This window comes from Nilaparvata lugens, chromosome 3 (genome assembly GCF_014356525.2).
Source record: "Nilaparvata lugens isolate BPH chromosome 3, ASM1435652v1, whole genome shotgun sequence".
NCBI lineage: Eukaryota > Metazoa > Arthropoda > Insecta > Hemiptera > Delphacidae > Nilaparvata > Nilaparvata lugens.
The window spans coordinates 57,606,511-57,630,631 of record NC_052506.1 but is presented as its reverse complement, the minus strand read 5'-3'; the positions used below and the strand labels follow the sequence as shown (position 1 = coordinate 57,630,631).

General features: G+C 33.6%; 2 protein-coding genes across 3 annotated transcripts; both read left to right on the top strand.

The window, feature by feature from the left end:
- Positions 1-1,983: 1,983 nt before the first annotated feature.
- On the top strand, positions 1,984-4,608 carry LOC120350502. The gene is made up of 2 exons (XM_039424128.1): positions 1,984-3,102; positions 4,151-4,608. Exons 1-2 carry the CDS (start codon positions 2,737-2,739, stop codon positions 4,535-4,537), a joined length of 753 nt encoding a protein of 250 aa, XP_039280062.1. The 5' UTR covers positions 1,984-2,736; the 3' UTR covers positions 4,538-4,608.
- Positions 4,609-10,475: 5,867 nt separating this feature from the next.
- LOC111051738 (DNA polymerase beta) lies at positions 10,476-23,499 on the top strand. Of its 2 annotated transcripts, none has more exons than XM_039424127.1 (9): positions 10,476-10,492; positions 13,072-13,108; positions 13,212-13,337; positions 14,752-14,951; positions 16,137-16,297; positions 17,369-17,491; positions 18,286-18,457; positions 19,916-20,099; positions 21,737-23,499. In XM_039424127.1, the coding sequence occupies exons 3-9, from the start codon at positions 13,271-13,273 to the stop codon at positions 21,829-21,831; spliced, it is 1,002 nt and encodes a 333-aa protein (XP_039280061.1). In that variant the 5' UTR covers positions 10,476-10,492; positions 13,072-13,108; positions 13,212-13,270; the 3' UTR covers positions 21,832-23,499. The 2 variants fall into 2 exon arrangements, with proteins under 2 accessions (XP_039280061.1, XP_039280060.1); XM_039424126.1 differs by lacking the exon at positions 10,476-10,492 and adding an exon at positions 10,499-10,685.
- Positions 23,500-24,121: the final 622 nt, after the last annotated feature.

Here is a 24,121-nt window from a genome sequence, read left to right as displayed (position 1 = left end):
TGTTTTGAAATTTGCGTTGCTGATGCTCACTTAAATGCTCCATCAGAATTTCACATTTTATATCCGCACTCAATAAATCGCCCAGTTTGATTATTTCCTTGAGAAATTTCTCCATGATCTTTTCATTGATATTACTCAATCTATAGAGTATTGGGCCATACGCGATATCTCCATTCACATCAATTACAACAAAACAATACCCACACGGAATATGACGCACCGTTTTCTTGGTGTAACTTCTGCTGATAGGTACATCCTCAGATTCGTTACTGTGCATATTCACAACAAATGTTTCCAAATCCGCATAGATTGTATACTTTTTCTTCAAAGTCAAACCGAGTTTTTTAAATTTGATTGTCTCACCTTGTTTTGGGTATGAAGTTCTCTGAGACTGGAACTTTGAACAAGGCTCTAGAGGTCTCATCAAATTTGCTTTCCCATCCCGGTTTACTATTTTGTTTGATGTAAATCTGTGAAAACAGAAATTACAAACATGTACTTGATGAGCATTTTTCGAAAGGTGAAAAAAAAGACGCGACAATCCATTTTTCCTGTTCGCGGTGTTAATTAAACAAAAATGTGTTTTTCCTGCATCGCCCTCAACATTAAAAGATTAATTTGGTATTTACGTGTACGGAATATGCTTGTTCGATAGGGGAAAAACTTTTTGTTGTCATATGCGATAACATGAATTGCGATGTCTGTATTAAGAATTTCAAATTTCTTTATGTCGCGATTGGTGGTTTGAAAATTAACTCTGCGAGTGTTCAGCCTGTGAGCAAATTTGCTCAAATATTTCACCATTAATGTCTGCCTATTTGGTTTCTGGTGAAAATAGGCTAGAACACTCCACAGAAAACACTTTTTATCAGAAAGATTTTTGACATTGATAACACATGTCTTATTCTTGATGAACTGGGGTGTTTGAATATAACTGCTTGTGTATATTGGATTATATCTAATCACATTTACAATCTTCTTCAGCACCCACCCACTCCCAAATCGAACAAAGTTATCGAATGAACTTAAAATTTTCCTAACCGCTAACATAAATTGTTCATCCAATTCGTCATAACTCTCCAAGACATTCAAGCCTATGGCCGAGTAGCTATGTAGATTCACAATGGATGAAACAGCTTTGGATTCCTCTGATTCTAAAACTACCATCTTATACAATAATACATTTAGTACTAAAAACCATTTCACATTTCCTTCGAAATGTGCAGCATGTTCTCTTATTATCTCGAAAACACAAGCTTTTGAGTTTTGAAGCACATTTTCAATGTCAGGTGCTACGTTTTCGAAGGAAATGCGATGGCGAATTGCTCGCAAACTCATGCCTCTAACCCTGTGTTCTCTGCTATGCTCCATCTCTGCTACTAGCGGGGTGCTGAAAACAAACAAAGAATATATTACTATGGCACAGAATTAGATATAGAAACGAGTAAACATTAATCTAAAAAATCAGTTGTGATTTGACAAGCTGCAAGTACAGTGCAAAAATGTTATCTCAGGATCAGATTTTCATGCATGAACGATTGAGGTTATTAACATTTGATAATCATTGGAAATTAGAATCAAGTCTGTTGTCACCTCAAAATATGGCTAAACAGGGTTTTAAATTTGTGTGAGCACCTGACGTTGTTCAATGTGTGTTTTGTTCAGTATATTTAGAAAATTGGTTGGCAACAGATGATCCTAGTAAGGAACATGAGCGATGCAGTCCAAATTGTGGATGGCGCAAAGAAGATAATATTTCATGTGAAGAGGAGAATTTCAATAATAATATTCTATGACAATATGAAGAACGAGTTTTAACTTTCCATCGTCCAGAACCATTCAAGCTCTCGGTATTTATTAATAGAGCAGACTATTTTGCAATAAATGGATATTTTTTACATGAGAAATCATATCTGCAATGTGTATATTGCAAATATATTATTGAAAATCCTTATGAAAAAGTGATACATGTTCCGTTTTGTATATATAAAAAGATGAGCTATAATGGAAAAGAAAAGACGAATGTTGAAGAAGAAGATGCTGTGGGAAAACAAGCTGGATATTGTACAATATGCACTCTGTTGTAGAAGTAATTCCCAATCAGAATCGAGATATTAGTGATTTGTTAGGAATAAGTGCATTGTAGTAGTATCAGGAAAGAAGTGAGTTCTGAAAAAATCATGATTAGAAAAATAAAGAATTGTATCATACTTACATGCAATGAATGATGTGCTGTACTGTCTCTCTCTCTCTCTGCTTACACTCCAACTCTCAGACTAGTTCTTCATACGTCTTTCCTCCTCAAAGACTGGAGTGATTATGCAGTAGTGCACACTTGAACTCTGTGAAATCAACGAACATAATGAAAATCACAATAATATTGAGAAGAAATTTAGCAAGTCAACATGTGATGTTAATTATGAAAATTAATAAGGAGATTTAATATTACATTGCTCTCACATTCGAAATATTGTTGTTCGAGATATTATATCTGGAACTGAGACATTTTATATTAGTGCATTGTGAGAATTTGATATTTTTTTCTCTGAATGCACCTTGCTGTACGTGTTAGAATGCATTTGTATGTCAAGGATGTGATAAGCGGGAAAATGCACTATCTCTCACTCATCCTAAAACAGAGAGAGAGAAACGAATGAGTATATAAGTAGCGGTTATTGGATTTGCCAGCTTCATTTGAGCACTAGTCACATTCCTGTTACACATATCCTTGTCATCATGGACTCATCATCTATGCGTCAGGACTACATTCTTCCAGATACTCCTTCTCAACAACAAAGCACTTCCTCCCCATCTTACTGGGCAGCACAAGCTGCACAGAAGAAGAAGCTTCCACCCGCCAATACCAGTGCTGCTGCTGCTGCTGCTGCATCCGACTGTAAGGACTCACCGCTGAAGAGCCATGGTGTCTTTGTGGAGAGAGGGATGAGCAGTGAGGAATTCATTGTACCGGACACACCACCATCTCATCTGGAGTGGACACTGAGACGGGTACCGCTCACGATGATTTCCAACAAGCAACAGGGGAATAGGAAGCTGCGCTTTCTGGAGGAGGATGAGGAAACCAACTTTGTACCCTCAAAGGTTAGTTATTACAAATATTATTAACATGTAATGTGAACAGATAACTTTAAATCTTTATATGTTGTCATTAATTTGTTGAAAGATTGCTACTAAAAGCTTGCTAGTATCTGATAAATTTCTTACTTTACTGAGAAAAACTAATTTCCAATAGATCCGTTCACATTACATGTACTCACATTGTGATATTAAATGATTAGAGTTCAATTTATTGTGAGAAATTGATGAATCTGATTAGATTTGAAAGACAATTTCAATCAAGAATTATTTCTTGATGACGAATTGTAATATAGGAAATGAAACTATTCAACTTTAGAGTTCAGTTCAGAATTGAATAAGATGTATATTTGATTTCATGAATATGATGATTACATTGATATATTCATTTGAATTGAGCAACTTCTATGTTGTTTTATGAAATCAAGAAATATAATTATTTGAAGTGATTAGGTTGAATGCATGCTACTATCTAATAAATTTCTCACTATACTGAGAAAAAAACTAATTTCCAATAGATGTCTTCATATTACATGCATGCACAATGTGATATTAAATGATTAGAGTTCAGTTAAGATGTTTATATTTCGAATTCATGAATATTATAATGATTACTTTTTGAAATTGAACTGATCAAGCTTACTAGTTGATTAGACTTCAGTCAAAAATTGAATAAGATGAATATTTTGATTTCATTATTATGATGCTTACATATTATTTGTACTAATCATGCATATTATTTTTTGCTATAATAGAATATAATATTGAAGTGATGTGTTAAGAAAATTACTGATTCAGTTGATAGTTATTTGTTGCAATGTACATTGAAAGAGTTTGCTTATTAATTTGATGTATGCATCACTATTGGATTCTGCAATATGAAGCAAGAAATATTATTTCAATAACTGATATTACTCACTTTGTGTAGAGAATGTCTTGTCAATCTGATGATATCAAGTTGAGATTATGACAATAGTCTGTTGATCACAAGTAGTTGATAATCTGAAACAAATTATAATAAGTTTCTAATCATAGATTTATTTTTATTTAACAGAAACAATGTGCATATGAAGGTGAGAACTCCTCCATGACTCCGCTACTAGAGGAGGCGGCGCGGGATGATGACAATCAGGATGATTTTGTTGCAATCATCAATAGACCCACAGCTAAACCGTGGATGCCTCTCCGCGAGCTGGCGGTAGATGTCCCGCATAGTATCATCTCAGCTCGTGAGGAAACAAACCACCACGGGAGAAGAATAATATTAAAAATAAACATTTCATCTACAAAGAAAATCTCTGAGGTATATCTATCTCAGAGATTTTCATCCATAATTTCCCCCGTAAAAGTTATTAAATTTAATGCTAATTGTAAAAATTTAGCAATAGTGGTGAAGCATGTCACTGCTACATGGACTGACATTAAGATTGTTAAAATTTAACAATCTTATTGTCATACCATGTTGTGGTGAGATGCTTTACAAGTAGTAGTAGTATATAATGTAAATATTGTAGTGATTAATAATAAATTGTAATATTGTTTTTATAAAAATTGTTTTTAATTCTCACCTGTTTGTTGTGTCAAAGAAGAAGATGTAGAATAGCACACTGTTCACGCAAGAATAGATCCTCTTGTAACTGAACACTCAATGAATGTAGAATAGTTCACGCAAGAATAGTAATGCTCTTGTACAGTCAATGAGTGTTTGGACACAAGAGAAGCTATTTTATAGTTGCTGCTGCGCGCACATGCACATGCACCACATGTCGGTCTCGACCTTGTTGCGAGATTCTCTTCCATCTGTTAGCGCTATACACTCACTATAGATATTGCAATCTATTTTTATCAGTATGCTTACAACACTTGAAGGGAGAAGTTGTGCAATGAAGATAATTGTATGGAGAGTTTTATTTGTTCTTCTCTTTATAATATGTTGTGTGAATATGCTATTACTTTTCCATATTGCTTTGAAAAAATATGATTCAATGCAAAATTATAGTAAGAGAATATTGGAATCCATACAAAATGTACGAAATAAGATTAGGGATTTGGAAACACCTCAATTGATGCAGGAATCACTGCTAGTAAGAAATCATACATTATCTTATATCAAATCATGTGTCAATTCATCAGATGCTTCTCTCGATGTTAGTCTAAGACATTGGTATAGATTTATGATTGATGAACATTCAATTCTTTGCAATTTCTACAAAACTTACAACATACTTAACAAGTGTGTTAATAAGACACATGATGATAGAAAACTGTATTCCCCATTGATTAAAACATACCAACTTTGTAGTAATATATAAAGCACTTAGTGAGACAATTTCTTTGTCTCTCGATTGAGGTTAAGTGTTTGATTAATTAGCCTCAGTCGATGATCAACTATTGAGTTGAAAGGTAATGAAAAATGGTATGTAGAAGAAAGTTATCTTCTAGGAAACGAGGGAGAGGAATCTTGAGTTCGGCTAGCAAAATTGTCAAATGTATAGCGGGTACTGTGGGGGACATTACATCAACTATTATAAATAAATTGATGAATGCATCACCTGAAATCCACTTACCTGGCGGCTATCAGTGGTGTGGGCCTGGCACCAAGGTTAATGAAAGGTTAAAGAGAGGTGATCAAGGTATAAATTCATTAGATAGAGCCTGTAAGGTACATGATATAGCATACACTCAAAATAGTGATAATAAGTTGCGAGCGATTGCAGACAGAGCTCTTGCAAACACAGCATGGGAGATATTCAAGAATCCAAAAACATCTCTTAGTGAAAAAGTACTTAGTTATCTTGTAACAAACGTGATGAAAGCTAAAGCAGCGTTTGGCGGTGGTTTGAGAAAGAAGAAGAAGAAGAAAAAGAAGAGCACAAGTGTTAGGAAAACTCATAGCAGCTTGATAAAGAAAAAAGCTATTGCTCAGTTGAAACAGCATATTGCAGGTAGAGGTTACTATTTGAAACCATACCCTCCAATCTCGACTGGTGGTCGTATTTTGATTGGGCCCAACCCCACATCCTCACCATATGGTGTAAGTTTATTCCCGAAGAAAAAAAGTAAAAAAGGAGTTGAAAAACATAGAAAGACAAAGAAGGTGAAAAAATGAATATCGATGGTGAATTGTCTAATCATGATCTAATAAAAATGGTGTAAATTATTACAAATTCCCCTATGAGGTGTATACATGATAGATACATTACCTAATAAAATTCTAAAAAATAAGAATTGTATTGTTAATTTAGACACTCAATCTGGACATGGTACACACTGGGTTGGTTATAAGAAACGTGGATCAAATGTTTACTATTTTGATCCAATTGGTAATTTACAACCACCTTATGAATTGAATAAATATTGGAAAAAAGAAACAGGTGTAAATATTTTTTACAATGTTGAGCACATGCAACCATTACATAAAAATATATGTGGACACCTTATGCTCTTGTTTTTTGCGAACCAGTTGTAATCCAGTATTTGTACCGAAAACATATAAGATGGTTGTTATTACATTCCGATCTAGATCAAGTGATCTCTATGAACATTTGCAAGAAATTCTCGATTTGGATAAAAATAAAGAATGGGAAATTGGATTGATTAATTTCTGTACTTACAACAGCATTGCAAATTTTATAAAAGGTAAAAATTCTACCTTCAAATATGGTGATAAATTAATTGATCTTGATATGGGTGCATATGAAGTTGATGACATTATATTAGCTTTAAAGACTAAATTGAATAGTGACGAAAAGAAACTTAATATAAGAGCTAACATGAATACTATGAAGCTCGAAATTCGTTCTGATAAGCCTATTGACTTTACATCATCTACTTCAATAGGAAAAATGCTTGGTTTTGATAATGTTATATTACAACCAAATAAATGGTATTATTCTCAGCATTTAGTTAGCATAACAAATATTGACTCTATTGTAGTTGAGTGCAATATAGCCTGTGGGAGTTACTCTGATGGCAAACAGAAACATATTATATACGAGTTCTCACCTAGAGTACCTAGTGGGTATTTGATAAATGAAACGCCTAATCCGATAATCTATATGCCTTTAAACACACATAGAATTCAAAGCATTAATGTAAAGGTAACTGATCAAGAAGGATCGTTTATTGATTTCCTGTAATTCATTAGGTTGGTTAAATATTCAAATGCATTATTTCATTGATGATAGAACAGATAAAAAAAAACACTGACAAGATAAGATTCATGTTTGAAAATGTGTGAAGGTCCTCTTACTTCCATGGTGAAGGAAGTTCAGTAATTTCTCAATAGAGCGCAAACTATATAAGTATTGCATTTTTCAAATTCTACTCTTTTGAGGTTTTAGCTTTGATCGGTTAACATCTACAATGTCTTCTAATTCTGAGAAGAAAACACGATCGATTGGGATACAGTGTGATCTTGACGTTGAACAAGACTTGTTCTACTATCAATCAAGATGTAGTACACCTAAACCACAGGAGGAGAATGAAGGACAAAGGAGGACAAAGGAGGAGGAGGAGAATGGAGGACGAAGGAGGACAAAGGAGGAGGAGGAGGAGAAAACAGAGCACATCATCGAACAGAAGGAAGAAACTCTCTCCTGTAGAAAATTTGCAACAATTGACATGCATTGGTTCAAGGGAAATTCTAATCAAATTATCGTGAAAGAAATCAGAATCGTGAATCATCTAAATAGCTTTGTTGTGTTGCATTTCAACTCATCATTTGCAAAGTCGGAATTGAATGCTAAATTGCGTAAGCAAGCAACATGGGCAGAGAACAATTATCACAAAATATGCTGGGAAGATGGTCATTTTATTTATACAGACAAATTATTGATATCTTATCTTGAAGAATATGATAAAATCTACACAAAAGGTACAGAGAAAGCTAAGTTTCTTAGAAGGTTATACAAAAATGTATGTTGTTTACTGGATGAAATTGAGAAACCAAATTTTAACTACTTTACAAGTTCTTGGTGTTATAATGCCTGTGAAATTCATCATCGCAATCCGGGGGGCTGATGTGCGCTCTTTGCGGCTGTTCATTATAATTCATTGATAATGAAAAATATGGACTCATCTCCAAATTTCATGTGTGAAAACAATAGAATGCTTAGCATGAAAAAATGTCAATTCTATTCAAATACAGAAAAGAAAAACTTTGCAAGATATGGCTTTTTCTATAACGGACAAGAAATTCAATGTGTTTATTGTATGCAATCATTGAAATATCATACTGCTCGTGTATGTTGCATTGGTGGGAAGGGGCAGGAACCATTCAATTTCTCTATATTAGTACCGACATATGTATAGTTTCTTCATTTGCTCATCATGGACCCGTGCAAGTGGATGCAAGCTGATAGTGGATTGGAAATGAGGTTAGAACAGTGTATTGATTTGTATGATGCCTGTGAAATTGCAATTAAACATTCAACTCATGAAAATCATCATTTGGTGAAACAACTAAAAGACATTTTTGTAATCACAGTGAATTTGAATGATATAAATGATTATCTATGCTATTACAGACCCCATAAACTGTCTGTTAGTAAACTAATAAAAATTGAAGAGGAAGTGATGAACAATTGTAGTGAATTGTGTAAATAAATTTCTAGTGTATACTCGATTGTTTTCATTTTCCATTGTACCTGCAATGTCTAGGTTTAATCGTTCAGTAACGCTTTGTTAGTTGAGCTGTAAAGATCTCACATGCGTTGAAGCTCAATTCTATTTATAGAAGTGTGTAGTATAGTGTGCAGATACAAGTTCATTCAAATAGTTTCTTATCACATTTTACCTGTACATACACTCAACTGAAAAATATGGTTGATTGCTATAGCTTTTCAAAGTTCAAGAAACTATCTCGTCTCTTGATGTCAATTTCATTCAATGAATTTGATCTAAGTTGCAAAGAATATTAAATTTTCAACGGGTGATGAGGTGAGTGATCTTGCATTAACAAAAACAGAAAATCTCCACTTTCCAATTTTATCTGAAATTTTTGAATTACTCGATATACTAGAAACTGGACATTTGCATTATGGTTGTTCAAATAATGATGAATCATTAGCTATTGATAATAATTCTAATGATCTCTGGAAATGCTTATATGACATTGCCGATAAAAAATGTAAAAGATCATAGATCACTCTCTAGAGAGTTTAAAGATACATGTCTACTAATGTGTGTGTGTGTATTTGGATATACAAGTTCATTCTATGCATTAGTTATGATTGAGGAAACATTAAAAATATAATGTTCGTTGTGTGTACAACCCACAATTCTGCATGTTCTTCACATCGTTGTCAAGTACATGTTTCAGTTAAATCTGAGAGTAAGATATTCATTTCACTTAAATCTGGCAGAAGTTCGTTTCACTTAAATCTGTCAGTAGATTGTCTCTCTCTCACACATATCTCTCTCTCTCAATGATGTTGCTATCCGTGTGTATCATTCAACATAGCAGATGGCGCTATTTCTTTCATGCATTGCAAGGTTGCCACATCGTTTTATAGACAATTTACAAATTGAACTAATTGACAAAATAGGGTTAAGGGTCAGGTTTTATTTAGATTATATTTAGTAATGTTTCATAAGGATAGGTTAGGTTTTTGCTTTGAAATTGCAATATGCTAGAAGGGGCTAGGGTCCAGGTAGAGTTATGTTTTTTGTTGTTTCAAAGGTGAATGGATAGGTTAGGGGGTTAGAATTTTGCTTTGAAATCCAAAGTATTGAATGTGAAAGGGTTGGGGGTTAGGTTATTTCAAGTTATATTTAATAATGTTTCATAAGGCTAGGTTATGTTTTTGCTTTAAAATTGCAATATGCTAGAAAAAGCTAGGGTACAGGTAGAATTATGGTTTTTGACATTTCAAAGATGAAAAGATAGGTTAGGGGGTTAGGATTTTGCTTTGAAATTGCAATGTGCTGGAAGGGATTACGGGTTTTTACAAAGATTTATGTTTATTAATGTTTCAAATATAAATGGGGAGGTTAGGGGTTTAGGTTTTTGCTTTGAAATAACAATATGCTGACTTAGTTATAGTGTTTTTCAAAATTAGTTAAATAACAACCGTCATATTTTATTAATTATATTATTGAAAAGTACTCTTTCTTTTATTGAATGAAATGATGATAATATATTGATTATTATATTGAATTTAATGATAAATCATCATTGGATAATAATATCATCATCAAAATGCATGACGGCTCCAGTTACGGTACGCGGTAACCATCATCACAAAGAACGTTACAATCAAAGATTTGACTGATGGAACGGGAAAAACCGTTACTAACGCATGCGCGATACGGTGCTGTCTGAGACCGTGAGAGGTTTGTGGTCAAGCTGGTTATGTTTGGTCACAAAGTAAGTAGGAGGAATTTCTTCTCTGTGGTTTGGTCCATTTGCGTTTTCTTTTTGCGATCATTCTTTGGCGGTGCACTTGAGGCTTGTTTTTTGAAATGATTGGACATTGACAAGTTTACTTATTTTATAATTTAGTCATATATTATTTAATTATTAGTTCACAAAATTATGAATCTTATACTTGGAGGGGGTCACTTTAATATATGGGCCGCGGAATCTAGTATTGAGACCTACATACTACAAAGATCAATAGAGGAGGTCAAGACGAGATCAACCATGTATAACATAATGTTGTCGATTTCCAAGGATTAGATGGGAAAACATGGCGGAAAGTTCAAAATTGTTATATCAATTTTTGTTTTTAAAAATTTTTTATGGCTACAATATGTTTTAAACTAGTGCAATCTTATGTACAATTTGACGAGGAATCCAATGAAACTAATTTCAGGTTTGTAACTTTAATAGTTTTTGAGATATTGCAAGAAATGTGCAAATTTTTTGCTTTAAAAAAGGTTAACTTGTTTTCATGATGATTAATAGGTATTTTAAACTATTTGATATAGTAGAATCATAAATTCTAAAAAAAAATGTCCAGTCACTTGGTAGCCTAAACTCAAAATTGTTTGAGATATTTGGGAAAATAAAAAAAATGCAACTCAATACTCTTCAATTTTTTTTTACTATTTTTAGTGACTACTAAATTGGCGAAATCTCATTGGGATTTTTGCAGGGAATTCATTGAAATAGATTTGAGGTTAAAAAATTTTATAGATTAAGTTAAGATATTTGGGAAAAATACAAGAAAATGTAGTATTTTAGCTTTAGAAGAGTTCAATATGTTTGCATAGGCATAGTACAGACCGATATTGAGGATCACATTTTATTCAGCTTCCAATGCAATTCAGAAGCTTTAAAAGATTGTAAAGATAGTTGAATCAAATCAAGCTTTTCCTAACCTAAGCTTTACCTAACCTAAGATTTACCCAACTTAAGCTTTTTTCAAGCTAAACTTTTCCTACCCTAAGTTTATCCCACCCCAGCCTCCTTTAACCTAAGTTTTTCCTAACCCAAGCTTCCCCTAACCTAAGCTTCTCTCAAACATAGCTTCCCCTAATCTAAGCTTTTCTCAAACATAGCTTCCCCTAAGTTTTTTCTAACTTAAGCTTTTCCCAATCTCAGCTTTTTTTCCTAACCTAATCTTTTTCTCAAACGTAGCTTCCCCTAACCTAAGTTTTTCCTAAACTAAGCTTTTCTCAATCTTAGCTTTTTTCTAACCTAACTTTTCCTAACCTTAGATTTTTCCTAATCTAAGCTTTTCTCTAACCTAAGCTTTTCCTAACCTACACTTTTTCTAATCTATGTTTTCCCAACCAAAGCTCTCCCAACCCAAGCTTTTCTTAGACCCAGCTTCCCCGAACCTAAGCTTTTACTAACCTTAGTTTATCCCAGACCCAGCCTCCTCTAACCTAAGCTTTTCCTAACCTTAACTTTTTCTAATCTAAGCTTTTCCTAACCCAAACTTTCCCCAACCCAAGCTTTTCCCAAACCCAGCTTCCCCTAACCTGAGCTTTACCTAACCCAATCTTCTCCTAACCAAAGCTTTTCCCAACCTCAACTTTTTGCTAACCTAAGCTTTCACTTATTTATGTTTTCCTAACCTAAGCTTTGCCCAACCTAAGTTTTTCTTAGACCTAGCTTCCCCTAACCTAAGCTTCTTCTAATCCAAACTTCTCCTAACCCAAGCTTTTCCCAGACCCAGATTCCCCTAACCTAAGCTTTTCCCAACCTTTTTCCTAACCTTAGCTTTTCCCTAATCTAAGCTTTTCCCAACCTAAGCTTCTTCCTAACCTAAGTTTCTCCTAAGTTGATCTCTTTCCAATGCAAGTTTTCCTGACCTAAGCTTTTCTCAGACCCAGCTCCCCCTAACCTAAGCTTTTCCCAACCTTTACTTTTTCCCAACCTGAGCTTTTCCTAGCCTCAGCTTTTCCTAATCTAAGCTTCTCCCAACCTAAGCTTCTTTTCTAATATAAGCTTTCCTAAACTAAGATTTCCCTAACCCTAGCTTCTCCTAATCTAAGCTTTTTCTAACCTAAGCTTCCCCTAACCTAATATTTTCCTGATCCAAGCTCCTCCTAACCTAAGCTTTCCCCAATCTAAGCTTTTTCTAACCTAAGTTCTCCCTAGGTAGCAAAAAATGGAGTTGCAATATTTTTATTTGCCCAAATATCTTGAACAATTTTGAGTTTAGGCTATCAAGTGACTGGACATTCTTTCTTTAGAATTTATCATTCTACTAAATCCATTAGTTTAAAATACCTATCAATCACCATGAAAACAGGTTCACCTCTTTTAAACCAAAAAATTGCACTTTTTATCACATTATTTGCAATATCCCAAAAACTACTGAAGTTACAAACCTGAAATTAGTTTCATTGGATTCCTCATCTAATTTTACATAAGATTGCACTAGTTAAAAACATATTGTAGTCATAAAAAAATTATAAGAAATGAAAATTTATATAAAAATTTTGAACTTTCAGTCATGTTTTTTCATCTAATCCTTGGAAATCGACAACAATGTTATACATGGTTGATCTCAATGTTAGATTCCGCGGCCCATATACTAAAGTGCAGCCCTTGAAGGTAAGAAACCATTCACCTTTTTGAAATAAAATATCGTATTTTGCAAAGTTCATCATTTACTTATTTAATTATAATAAATACAAAAAATGTTATATGATTTCAGTAAAAAAAGTAGCGGACCTGAGGAACGGTAATAATTAATGGAAATAGAATTCTCACACCATGAGTAAGAGGAAAGCTCCATCAAATGAAGATAACTTAAATAGTGATTTATGCGATTTTTTAATTGGTAAGTTGTTGAATTAAATTTATTTGGACATTATGTATTATAATTTTTGGGGATTTTAATTTGTAAGTGATTTAATTGTGATTAAATGAGATTAAAAATCTTGAAAACAATAGATAGGTTCACGTTATAATGGCAGTGTTTAATTAGCAATGGTATTGCTATCCTTGTCTATCATTCAACAAAGTGAATAGCTCTATCTCCTTCCCGCTTTGCTAATATTAATAATGTTTTTTTGTTCATGACTACATAGCTAAGTCCACAAGTCAAGAACAATAAAAAACTGCCGTAAGACAGGTCAAAAACAGTTACAAGTCAAAACACACAAACGAGACATACCAAACAGCAAGCAGAAGACTAAGGCAAGAAGTATCTACTCACATTCTGAGGATCACAATCATAGAACCTACTCAGAGAATAAAAGGGGTTCTCCTTAAGGAAAGCCCTTAGTCTCATCTTCAAAACTGTCTCAGGCAGAGTCCTGGCTGAAACTGGCAGCTTGTCCAAAATTCTAACTGGCTGGTAGACCTCAGCCTGCTTCTGGTGCCATGGTCATGCACATCACCCTTGGTAGGCAGAGTATGGTTACTGTGGAAGGCTTTTATACCTTTTTACCTGTAAATTAAAAGATTGAAAACCGTGAGAATCCTCTCACTCACAAAGAGAGGTCAACAATATGCCAAAAATTCTGCGCCACAAAGAGTCCGGATGGCCTTTTTCTGCACCAGATGTATCTTTTACCTCATCCTCATCTTCTTTGATCTTTTACCTCAGTGGTACCACCCCACAAGGTGATACCATGCTCTGTTGCCAGATCGTCTTTTTAAAATGTTTTTATCTTAATTATAAAAATTCATTATGAAGTTATTGAAAAATATAATTTCTTGCTTAATGAAATATAATTGATTATTTTAAACGAAAATGAACAGTTAATATTAACATCAATAAACCGGTATCATTGACAAGACAGAAGATCGGTACCGTTGTTCTCCTGTCTTTCTCCACTGCCATTATAACGTGGACCTCACTATAGGGAGTGAATACCCCATACCTGTAACGTCAACAGGTCTCAATAATATTACCTATATTCAGTAGGTATGCTGTGCTACATTCTTAATGCAATCTCAAACTTGAACTATTTATTTGCATTTTCATTCACTTACGGTAATTATTTTTCACAACATATGTATGAAGAATTAGAGTTAGATTAGACGTCTTTAATTAGAATTAAAGACGGGAGTTCCACCTTGCCTAATATGATTTTTTATTATTTTACTAACTACTTTTATTTTTTACCAATCACATTTATTGGAAAATTGAAGATTTAAAAGTTGATTTTATAAGGAGTTCAACTTTAAATTTACCATTGCGATATTTATTTGGCCTACATAATTTAAATTACTGTATTTTGTTACAGAATTATCGAATTATGAACGAAATGTGAATAGGAACATATTCAAATACAATGCATATAGAACAGCTGCTAGTGCACTGGCATCTCATTCCACGAGGATCACATCCGGCAAAGAAGCGCTAAAGCTCGATGGAGTTGGAGACAAAATCGCCAAGAAAATTGACGAGTTCTTGTCCACGGGAACTTTGAAAAAACTGGAAAATGTAAGTTACGATGTTTGACAAAAATCGATAGAAAACCCTCTTCTTTAAATTAATTATAAAAATCAAGAATAACATAAAGCCAAGTTGACAATAAAATAAATTATAGTAACAAATATTATCTTAACAGATTTGAAATTACTGTAGGTAACTCTTCAGAACTAGGGGGTGAGTGAACTCACTTTACTGAAGATCACTATAAGTGTCCTGGAAACATCACAATCAACAAAAGCTGGCGATAAAATGTTTTATACAGCAAGCTGTATCAATATAATAAATAAATCTATGCTTGTTTTCTATGGATCCAAAAAAAACTGCTTGGAAGATCAGGCTGATCTGAAAAACAGTGGAGTTTTTCAGCTATATTTTTGTTTTGTTCCAAGCAGAATAAGGCCTTATCTTACCTCATTCAATTGTCCAGATATGTCCATGGCTCGTTAAAATTGTGTGAATGGACAAAGTGTGTCAATAAGGAGTTCCTTTTAGGCAATTAATGCCTACTTGTTATAAGGTAACAAATCTGAGATAAAAGGCAAGAGCGTTGTAAACTACGCCCAAGAGGTTTGGGACAGTAAGAGTGTTTCCAGTTGGTTTCTCTTACCTTTATAAGATTAATCAGGTTCAATTGGATTAGGACTGTCTGCAGCAGATCAAAAGCGTCTGTGTATAAAGGCGGACGCACACAGTATATCATGCAGACATATGTAGACAGACGGAGAAAAAATCAAACGTCTGCATTTATCTCAATAACTGTGTTTTATGCGACATCCACATGTTAGCCCCATGAGGACCAGCGCCAGTGTGTGGATGGGTGGTTTAGATGAGCTGGTCTAGATGTGGAATAGGCATTACCAGGCCAACTTACAAGGTTACAAGGCCAACATGTAGACTAGGCATTATATTTGACTAATTCATTTGACTGGCAAGCAGATTCGAATTTCAATCTTCTTTTTAAAGAACACTTTGTTAAGAGTGTGTAAGTCCTTATATCGTCATGACATAATTGCCCACTTTATACAAATATGAATGCTGGGTTAAGTGGAAGCCCACCGCCTTGCTCGCCCACATCACTTTTATTGTAAAGTGTAAATGTGTAAATAAAAGTCATCTATCTATCTATCTACTGATTATACATACTCAGAGCATTCATTTCAGATTGAGGGATAAAAATGTTTCGATAATTTTCAGATAAGGAATGACTCTATTACTGAGAGTATCAATCTTCTGACAAGAGTTTCGGGTATTGGCCCCGCCAAAGCAAAACAACTTTATGACTCAGGAATAAGAACATTGGATGATCTGCATAAAAATCAAGACAAATTGAATCACCATCAATTGATTGGTTTGAAGTGAGTATCGACTCTTGATCATTCATGGCATCTTGGTCTCTGTCAATGGAAGTTCTGAATTTTGAAATGATTTTTAAAAATATAATGAATTATCGATAATTTAAATAATAATTTGACATTCCTAATAGGTGCAAGTGAACTTACAATACCGTTGAGGGGCAAGCTCGGTGTGGCATGGCTTGCTAAATACGTCCGCTCAAGTACTAGCGGACATTAGCTGACATTACTCGGTGTGGCATGGTCTTAGATAGAATAGAATTTTATTCCTTCAAGCATACACAATGTACAATTGGAAACGTCTACCATAAATTAAATTAAGATTTAAACAAAAACTCCAGTAATTTATTAAATTCTATGCACTATAATACAAATATTGCTTTTAAGTCTAATTTCAACAGCAAATATAAATATATATTTAGAAATAATTATTGAATATTCTCTCATCCATATTAAAATACTCAGCTAGTGAAAAAAGAGGATTTTCCGTCAGAAGCTTTTTCAATCTATTCTTGAATGCAATATTTTATTTTCATTCCTCTCACATTGAAGGGTAGCTTGTTTAATATTTTTAACGAAATTAATTTTGAACTTGTTTGAACTCTCCTAAGTCTGGTATAGGAGGATATATTCCAGTATAGGTAAACAATGTGTTGAATATTTCCCCTACATATAAACAAATTTATATTTTTTCTTTGCATTTTCAGCTAACATAAAAACAAACAAGCTATGAACAGTCATTTTTTTATAAACAATGGCTTGCAGTGCTCCAAGTACTCAGCATCGGAAATAGTTCTTAATGTCTTCTTTCGAAGCAGCAGGATTTTATGAGTATCATTAATATAATTCTATGAGTAAATTATTAATAAACTATTAAAATTATAAATAATTCAATTATAATAAATGTCAAAATTATTGTTAAATACAAACCCGACCATCCTTTTTGTGTCACTCTGTATTATAGAATATAAATTATTAATAAACTTTTCAATAGACCCGCTCTTTGTATGCAGCATAAAGTATTGATTTTTCTATTAGCCTATCATTATTTTACATTTCTCGCTTCGCCCACAGATATTTTGATGATTTTGAAAAGAAGATTCCAAGAGAAGAGGTTCAAGACATTGAGACTATTATAAAAGAATCAGTTTCGCGCTTGGATCCAACCTATTTAATAACAATATGTGGAAGCTACAGGCAAGTCAATTCAATCTACTTCTGAAATTTATACTTATTCTAATTTGACTTACTCTAAATTTCTGCTGTATTACTTGATCGGCCAATGTACAAGACTTATACTGGTTTCATTTTCATATAATATATTATCAGAAACTTAACAAGATATAAAAACATACTTGTTTAGAAGCAGTCAAGCGGCTACTGATGACAACCTATGATGAAATTAGATGAATCAATAAGCTTCTTAGAACCTGAAGCTTGTGTTTCTAAGGCCGGCCACTAACGATACTGCAGATCTGTCACACTTGTCTGTACAAGCTTACTGTATCTTCAGCAAAAGGCTTTGAACGAACATTTTTGAGATTGGGTTTTTGAGCCTTAGATTCTTTGTTGTTCATTTTTTTCTTCGCTGTTCTATTTGAGTTTAAACTATTTTTTGTATCATTATAATTTGTAGTTTTCCAGTAGCTTATTCATTCGTATAGTTGGTGTTGGTGAATTAATTCATATAAGAAAGAATGGGGAGTGATTTTAGAGCTTGATAATTAGCAGAGCTGACAGCAAGTGGTCACCTGACCGACGGAAATACTGAATGACTGGAGTCTATCCAATCAGAAAGATAAGAAGGCACGATGACCGGTTTCGGCAATCACTTCCTAATTCAATGTAAAGTTTTTCTGTATCTACAATAAATTGAAAGACTGAAGATTTATAACTTGTTTTTGATTTTAAACACTCTAAAATCTCACACATTACTGTGTAATTAAAAATGTTAAAACCCCTATATTTTTAAATTGAAAATTTTTTTTCAGGCGTGGAAAGAATCAAAGTGGTGATATAGATGTACTTGTCACTCATCCCACGTTTGTATCCAAAGGATTGTCTAAAAATAATTCCTCATTCCTATTGAAGCAAATAGTCAATCTATTAGAAGAGAAGAAGTTGATAACTGATACTTTATCCCTTGGAGCAGTCAAATTTATGGCAAGTAGAAATATTATTGCAACTTTTGTCAGCAATTGAACTTTTATTTTCGACCTATGTTCACTTCTCGCTATTTATTTTTTCTTCCCAACAATGCAGAAGTTCTGCAAAGTTGATTGTAGCCAGATAGGAGTTATATATTATGTAAAATTCAACTCTCTGTAAAAACAGTAATTTAGAAATGAGCTTATTATATTTTTTCTGTCAGATGCTAAGAATAACCTTACCTGGGCTCAATAATTGATAAAGACGAAGAACAGGACAACGAATTAGCACATCGAGTAAATACAGCCTGGATGAATTGGAGGAAAATGACTGGAATACTTTGTGATTGAAGAATGAATGAAAAACTAAAGGGAAAATTCTGTAAAACTGTCGTGCGTTGACATACGGAGCGGAGACCTGGGCAGTTGAAAGGCCCATGAACACAGACTGGAGTTTACTGAAATGAAGATGCTGAGGTGCAGTTGCGGCGTGACTAAAAGGGATAGAAATGAAATAATAAGAAACAGAATGAAGGTTACAGAAATATCTAAGAAAATACAAGAAAAAAGACTGCGGTACGGACATGTGGAGAGAAGGGAGGACGAGTATGTGGGAAAAGAGATTGACCACTTAGATGTCGAAGAGGGGAAGACCTTGGAAGAAACGCGAAAATTGGATCGCTCAAGATCTTGCAGAGAAGGGACTAAGACCAAACGAAGCCCACGACCGAGACTCCTGGAGGCGACTGACCCGAAACACCGACCCCACCTCAGTGGGAAAAGGCTGTGAAGAAGAAGCTAAGAATAGCTAAGAACCTTATAAGAAGTCAATCACATTATTATGTACCGTTGTTGAATAACTGGAATTTATTTTTCTATAACAAACTATAATCAACCGTGAGTTAATTCTTTCAATGATTATTCAAATGTAAAAATCAATCTGGGCTTGACATTTTTCCTTTTTTTTCCTGTAAAAAAAATTTTAGGTTTAGCGGGACCAATTTTGTAATGCATTTTACTGAATAAAATGATTGATTGATTGATTATATGATTCACCGAAAATATTCCTAAAAATTGTGTATTGAAACCCGAAAATTGAATTTTGGATTAACTACTGTTATGTGTGCAATCAAGAGATGTCTCATTTTCGGCATATTGTCTCATTTTAATACATCTCTAATCCTTTAATTTGTATTACAGAATTTGAAACAAAGTGCCCAAACTTGAAGGGTTATTATCAACTGTAAAGTCATGGAAAACAACTTCAATTAATTTTTGTTGTTGAACTGCTAAATGATCCATATCTGAATATTGGATGTTGAATCTCAATACTGAATTAATATTATGTTATTTTTTTACTGCTATAAATTGTTACCTTGACATTTTTCCTCTAAAAGTTCAAGATCTTAGTCAAATTTTTCTTATTTACTATTTTTTTCGATCACAATAAAATATTTCTATTTTGAATATCTAGGGAGTTTGCAAATTTAAAGATGATGCCAGAAGATTGGACATCAGGATAACGCCATACGATCAGTATTATTGTGCTGTACTATATTTTACCGGAAGTGATTTATTCAACAAGAAGATGCGGGCTCATGCTTTGCAGAATAACTTCACCCTCAATGAATATACGTTGCGCTTCCTAGGTTGTACTGGTAAGCGAAGCATTATTTTCTAATGTGATAACTATTGATCTCTTGTGTTTTCCAAAAACGTGTACAATCTATGAAAAATTTCATGAATATTTCTTAGACCTCAATAAATTGGATTCAGAATAGCCTGCTTCAACACCAGAAAATATTTGTTTGAAAATGAAAAAGAAAGAAATCTTTGGAAGTTTTTAATCCATGGAATTTTTTATATAGAATTATATACAAACATTCGAGTCTTAACATGTTACTAAATATTAAAAATTCAATAAGTAGAAATAAGACAGATTAGACAAACATTCCAAATGTGACATTAATAACATTTTTTAAAAAATGATGATCACAGCACTACTTGGGGAAGTTGAGCACTACTATTTTTGTATTATGGATCCAATCAATGGGTACTGTAGAGCACTACTATTTTTGTATTATGGAACCAGTCAATCATATCCAACTCAGCATACAGTCATGGGCAGTAAAAGCATTCTACCGTTCAATCTATTGAATAGAAAAGTATACTTGAACGAGTGTCAGCGAGTTCCCATTTTTGGTTGAAGGCCAAAATCGTTGTCCTTTTGGTTTTTGTTTGATCTACAATAACTTTCGAACGCTTTGAATCAATCAGATTCAAATTTTGAGCACTACTAACCTTTTTACAGATCAAGTTCGTTGGAAAACAAAATTTACTTACTCCTTAGTCCCTTTTCCAGACAAAAAAGGATATAGGCTCTCAATATAACAGTGTATTGTTTGCTATAGATTATACTCAATAATAGATAAAATCGTACAAAAGTCATATGGGATATTGTAAATTTATTCGAACCAGAGATTTCAATAGAACAGCAAATAGAATAGCATTTTTAAAAATCATGCGAGATTTTCTCAGTCAATAAAATAATTATTTTCATAAATGGACAATAGCTGATAGAAGGTGGCAATTTTCGTCTTTTTGATGCGCAAATTGCTTCAAGATAAGGCTTCTCTCAAGCAATATTTTTCCCAGAAGGGCCTACAAGCTGTGAATTTTGAAATCAGAATTATAATTCATGAGCGAGTTCTTCAACCCAGGTGGCTCATCAGTCTAAAGATTTTACAAACACCAACTATTTGAATCCATTTTTTAAATCTATACTCTCATGATGCCATATTATATTCATTCTCTTCAATTGCTTTGCATGAGGTCATCATTTTTGTAATGGTAAATTTATTTAATGTGTTATAAATGGTTAAGTTTCACTAGAAATAGAAGCACGTCTATAAGTTGACTAAAAAAGTCAAGTAGCATTTACCGAATGTTTTGCATGTCACCACTCATCAGAAAGTTGCTTAGCGACGCTTCCTTTCTCAAACACCTTTTTAGGGTGGAAGCATAGTGTAGCTGGTTTAAAATAGTGGATGCCAGTGACCGCGACAACATGGAGCGGCGAGCGTTAGGTTCAACTAGTTCTCGCTTCAACAAGCTATAGCTTTGTTAATGATTGACAATATAGCACTAAATTGATTCCGATGTTTTTAAAATTTGCTCTTTATAAGGAAAATGACGGCTAACTGCTGAATTTTATACATTAATTTACATTTTACTTGTACTAGAAGGTACTGTTTACTGGTTCAATTCATATTCTCAATCATGTTATATTTTGCAGGTGTTCCTGGTAATCCTGTCAAGATTGAAAGCGAAAAAGATATCTTCGATTGCATTGATTTTCCTTACAAAAGTCCATCAGAAAGGAGTATGTAGGATTTACACAAGAATAGTATAGAAGGTTGCCTCGATTGCATAAGACGCATGGAGAACGCAGCTGGCTCTGGTATGACGTCATGCTCCGACCTCTCGGCCCAGCTTAACATACATTCAAACGTAAAAATGCCCAACTTTGAGCCCTCATAGCAAATTAATTATCAACACTATTTATATAGAAGTGAGTGACATAAAAATGTTCAGCATTTTACCCTCTTTGAAACATTATCAAAAGCAATTTTTAATAAAAATCCTATCAATGTTACTGGCGAGTCTAAAACAAATCGTTTGAGTACATGATTCGATTCAATACATACCATTTCAAATACGTTTTTTGTACTTTCTCTTAGTTTTTTGCATCGTTTTAGTTCTTTCTCTTATGTTGATTCTCATTTAGAAATTTCATTCTTATGTAGGTCCTTTTTTGTTTGTGGAAAGAACTGCTAGTTAACTTCTTCGGGAAGAATGTATGATCATCATTTAAACATTATAAAGATTCTTATTTATCCCAATTTATGAAAAATAGATAATCACGACTTTTAATGACTTCAATGCTGTTATTTTATCAACAAATAAAACACATTTCACTACCATACTGTAAGGTAGTTGAAACATTTTATGAAAAATCAATGATATGGTTTTTAAATCTATAATTAGTTTTTGAATGATAAGTATTTGAATTATAATTAAGATCTATTCTTGCTTTACACAAGTTTTCTTTGCATTCATAATTATCTCATGGACACATTGAAATAAAAAAAACAACAGTCTGTCTTAAATAATATGATAAATTTCCTTTATATATTTGTGTTCCATGAAAAGAAACAATAAATATACTAACAATCATCAATAATAATAATTCTACACTGATTAGAAACAAAAACACTATAAAGAGAGAATAAGTTGGCACTACGACACACACACGCACACGCGCACATACACAGACTACCATACGACATCATAGTTCAATGATGTCGAATATTTTCGTTGTTTCCATCATCAATATTCTTATTTGTCTTGTTGTAACGAAGAGATTGAGACCATTTGCAAGTCTCTATCTTAAAGTAGTCATGAAAAATCGATTTTATAGTTCTAGCTTGTTACCTCAAGCATATGGAAAAACGCACCAGTAATCATGCAGGGTTTTCTTTGGAGGGCGCTGGAAAACTCATTTTTCGACGTACAGCGCAGAAAGATATATCGTTCCAAAGTTGAAAAACGCTCTAAATTTCAAAGATTCAAAATTTCTTTGTATCTCTTGCACAAATAAAGTTAAAATGGAATGAAATTCGAACAAATTTAGAAAAAACGTTTCTTTGGGCTTTTGAAGGTTGTAACTAAAAAAAATATGCGTTTTAGGGGAAAATTTTATAGAACAAAATTTGTAGAGGAAGATTTTAAAAATATTTTCGTCTAAAAAAACGGTTGAATAACTTGAACGGTTATTGAAGTGCATGCGATATAGCAAAACCCTGAAAATTTTGGCGGCCATCTTGTTTCCGAGGTGTTTGCCTGTGATTTCGACTTATCATCATCACGATCCTTATTATGCTAGACCTAACGAAGAAATTGAGACATCTTCCACGGCTGTTACTCAAAAATGACCATGGAGTGCCTTACTCATGACATTTGCGCCCGGACTATTCTGAATTAAATCGCATATTCATATGTTTTATCAATCCAGCGGTTTTTATGTGAGGAATTGATATTTGACGCAGTGTTTTGAATGTAATTTATATGGAAAGCTGGCGTTTGCCGGCCTAGAGGTCGGAATCTGATGGCTCATGCCATCTCATGCGCGTACGTAAACGCGATCGAGGCAGCCTGCTGTATATTATCCTTGGGATTTACATCCCATTCATGCTTGACTGTTTCATTTTTTAAATTACTATTTTTTTACAAAAATCTATTATTGTAATAAATCACACACTATTTTCCTTGTTGTCATAATATATTGCTCGTCATTTATTCTACTTTGGACTAATAAATGAGTTTACCTCACATTAGTATGGTAATTCATTTAGTTGGGCGTGTAACAAGGAGAGGAACTGCTCCTCAGGCCACGGATAGTCGATCGTGTGAGTTCATTGACAGTTGTAGTGAAACCAGGAGAAGAAAAGCAATGGAAAAGCTATCGAAAGCCCAGTTAATGCAGGACTGTCACACCTAAAAGGGTGCAGGTGCAACCTGGAAACCAGTGTACTGGCACTGGAACTATAAACGAGTGAAGGCTCATAATAGAATGTATAAGATCGAGTAAGACGTTTTTTGGTGATTATATTGCAAGAAA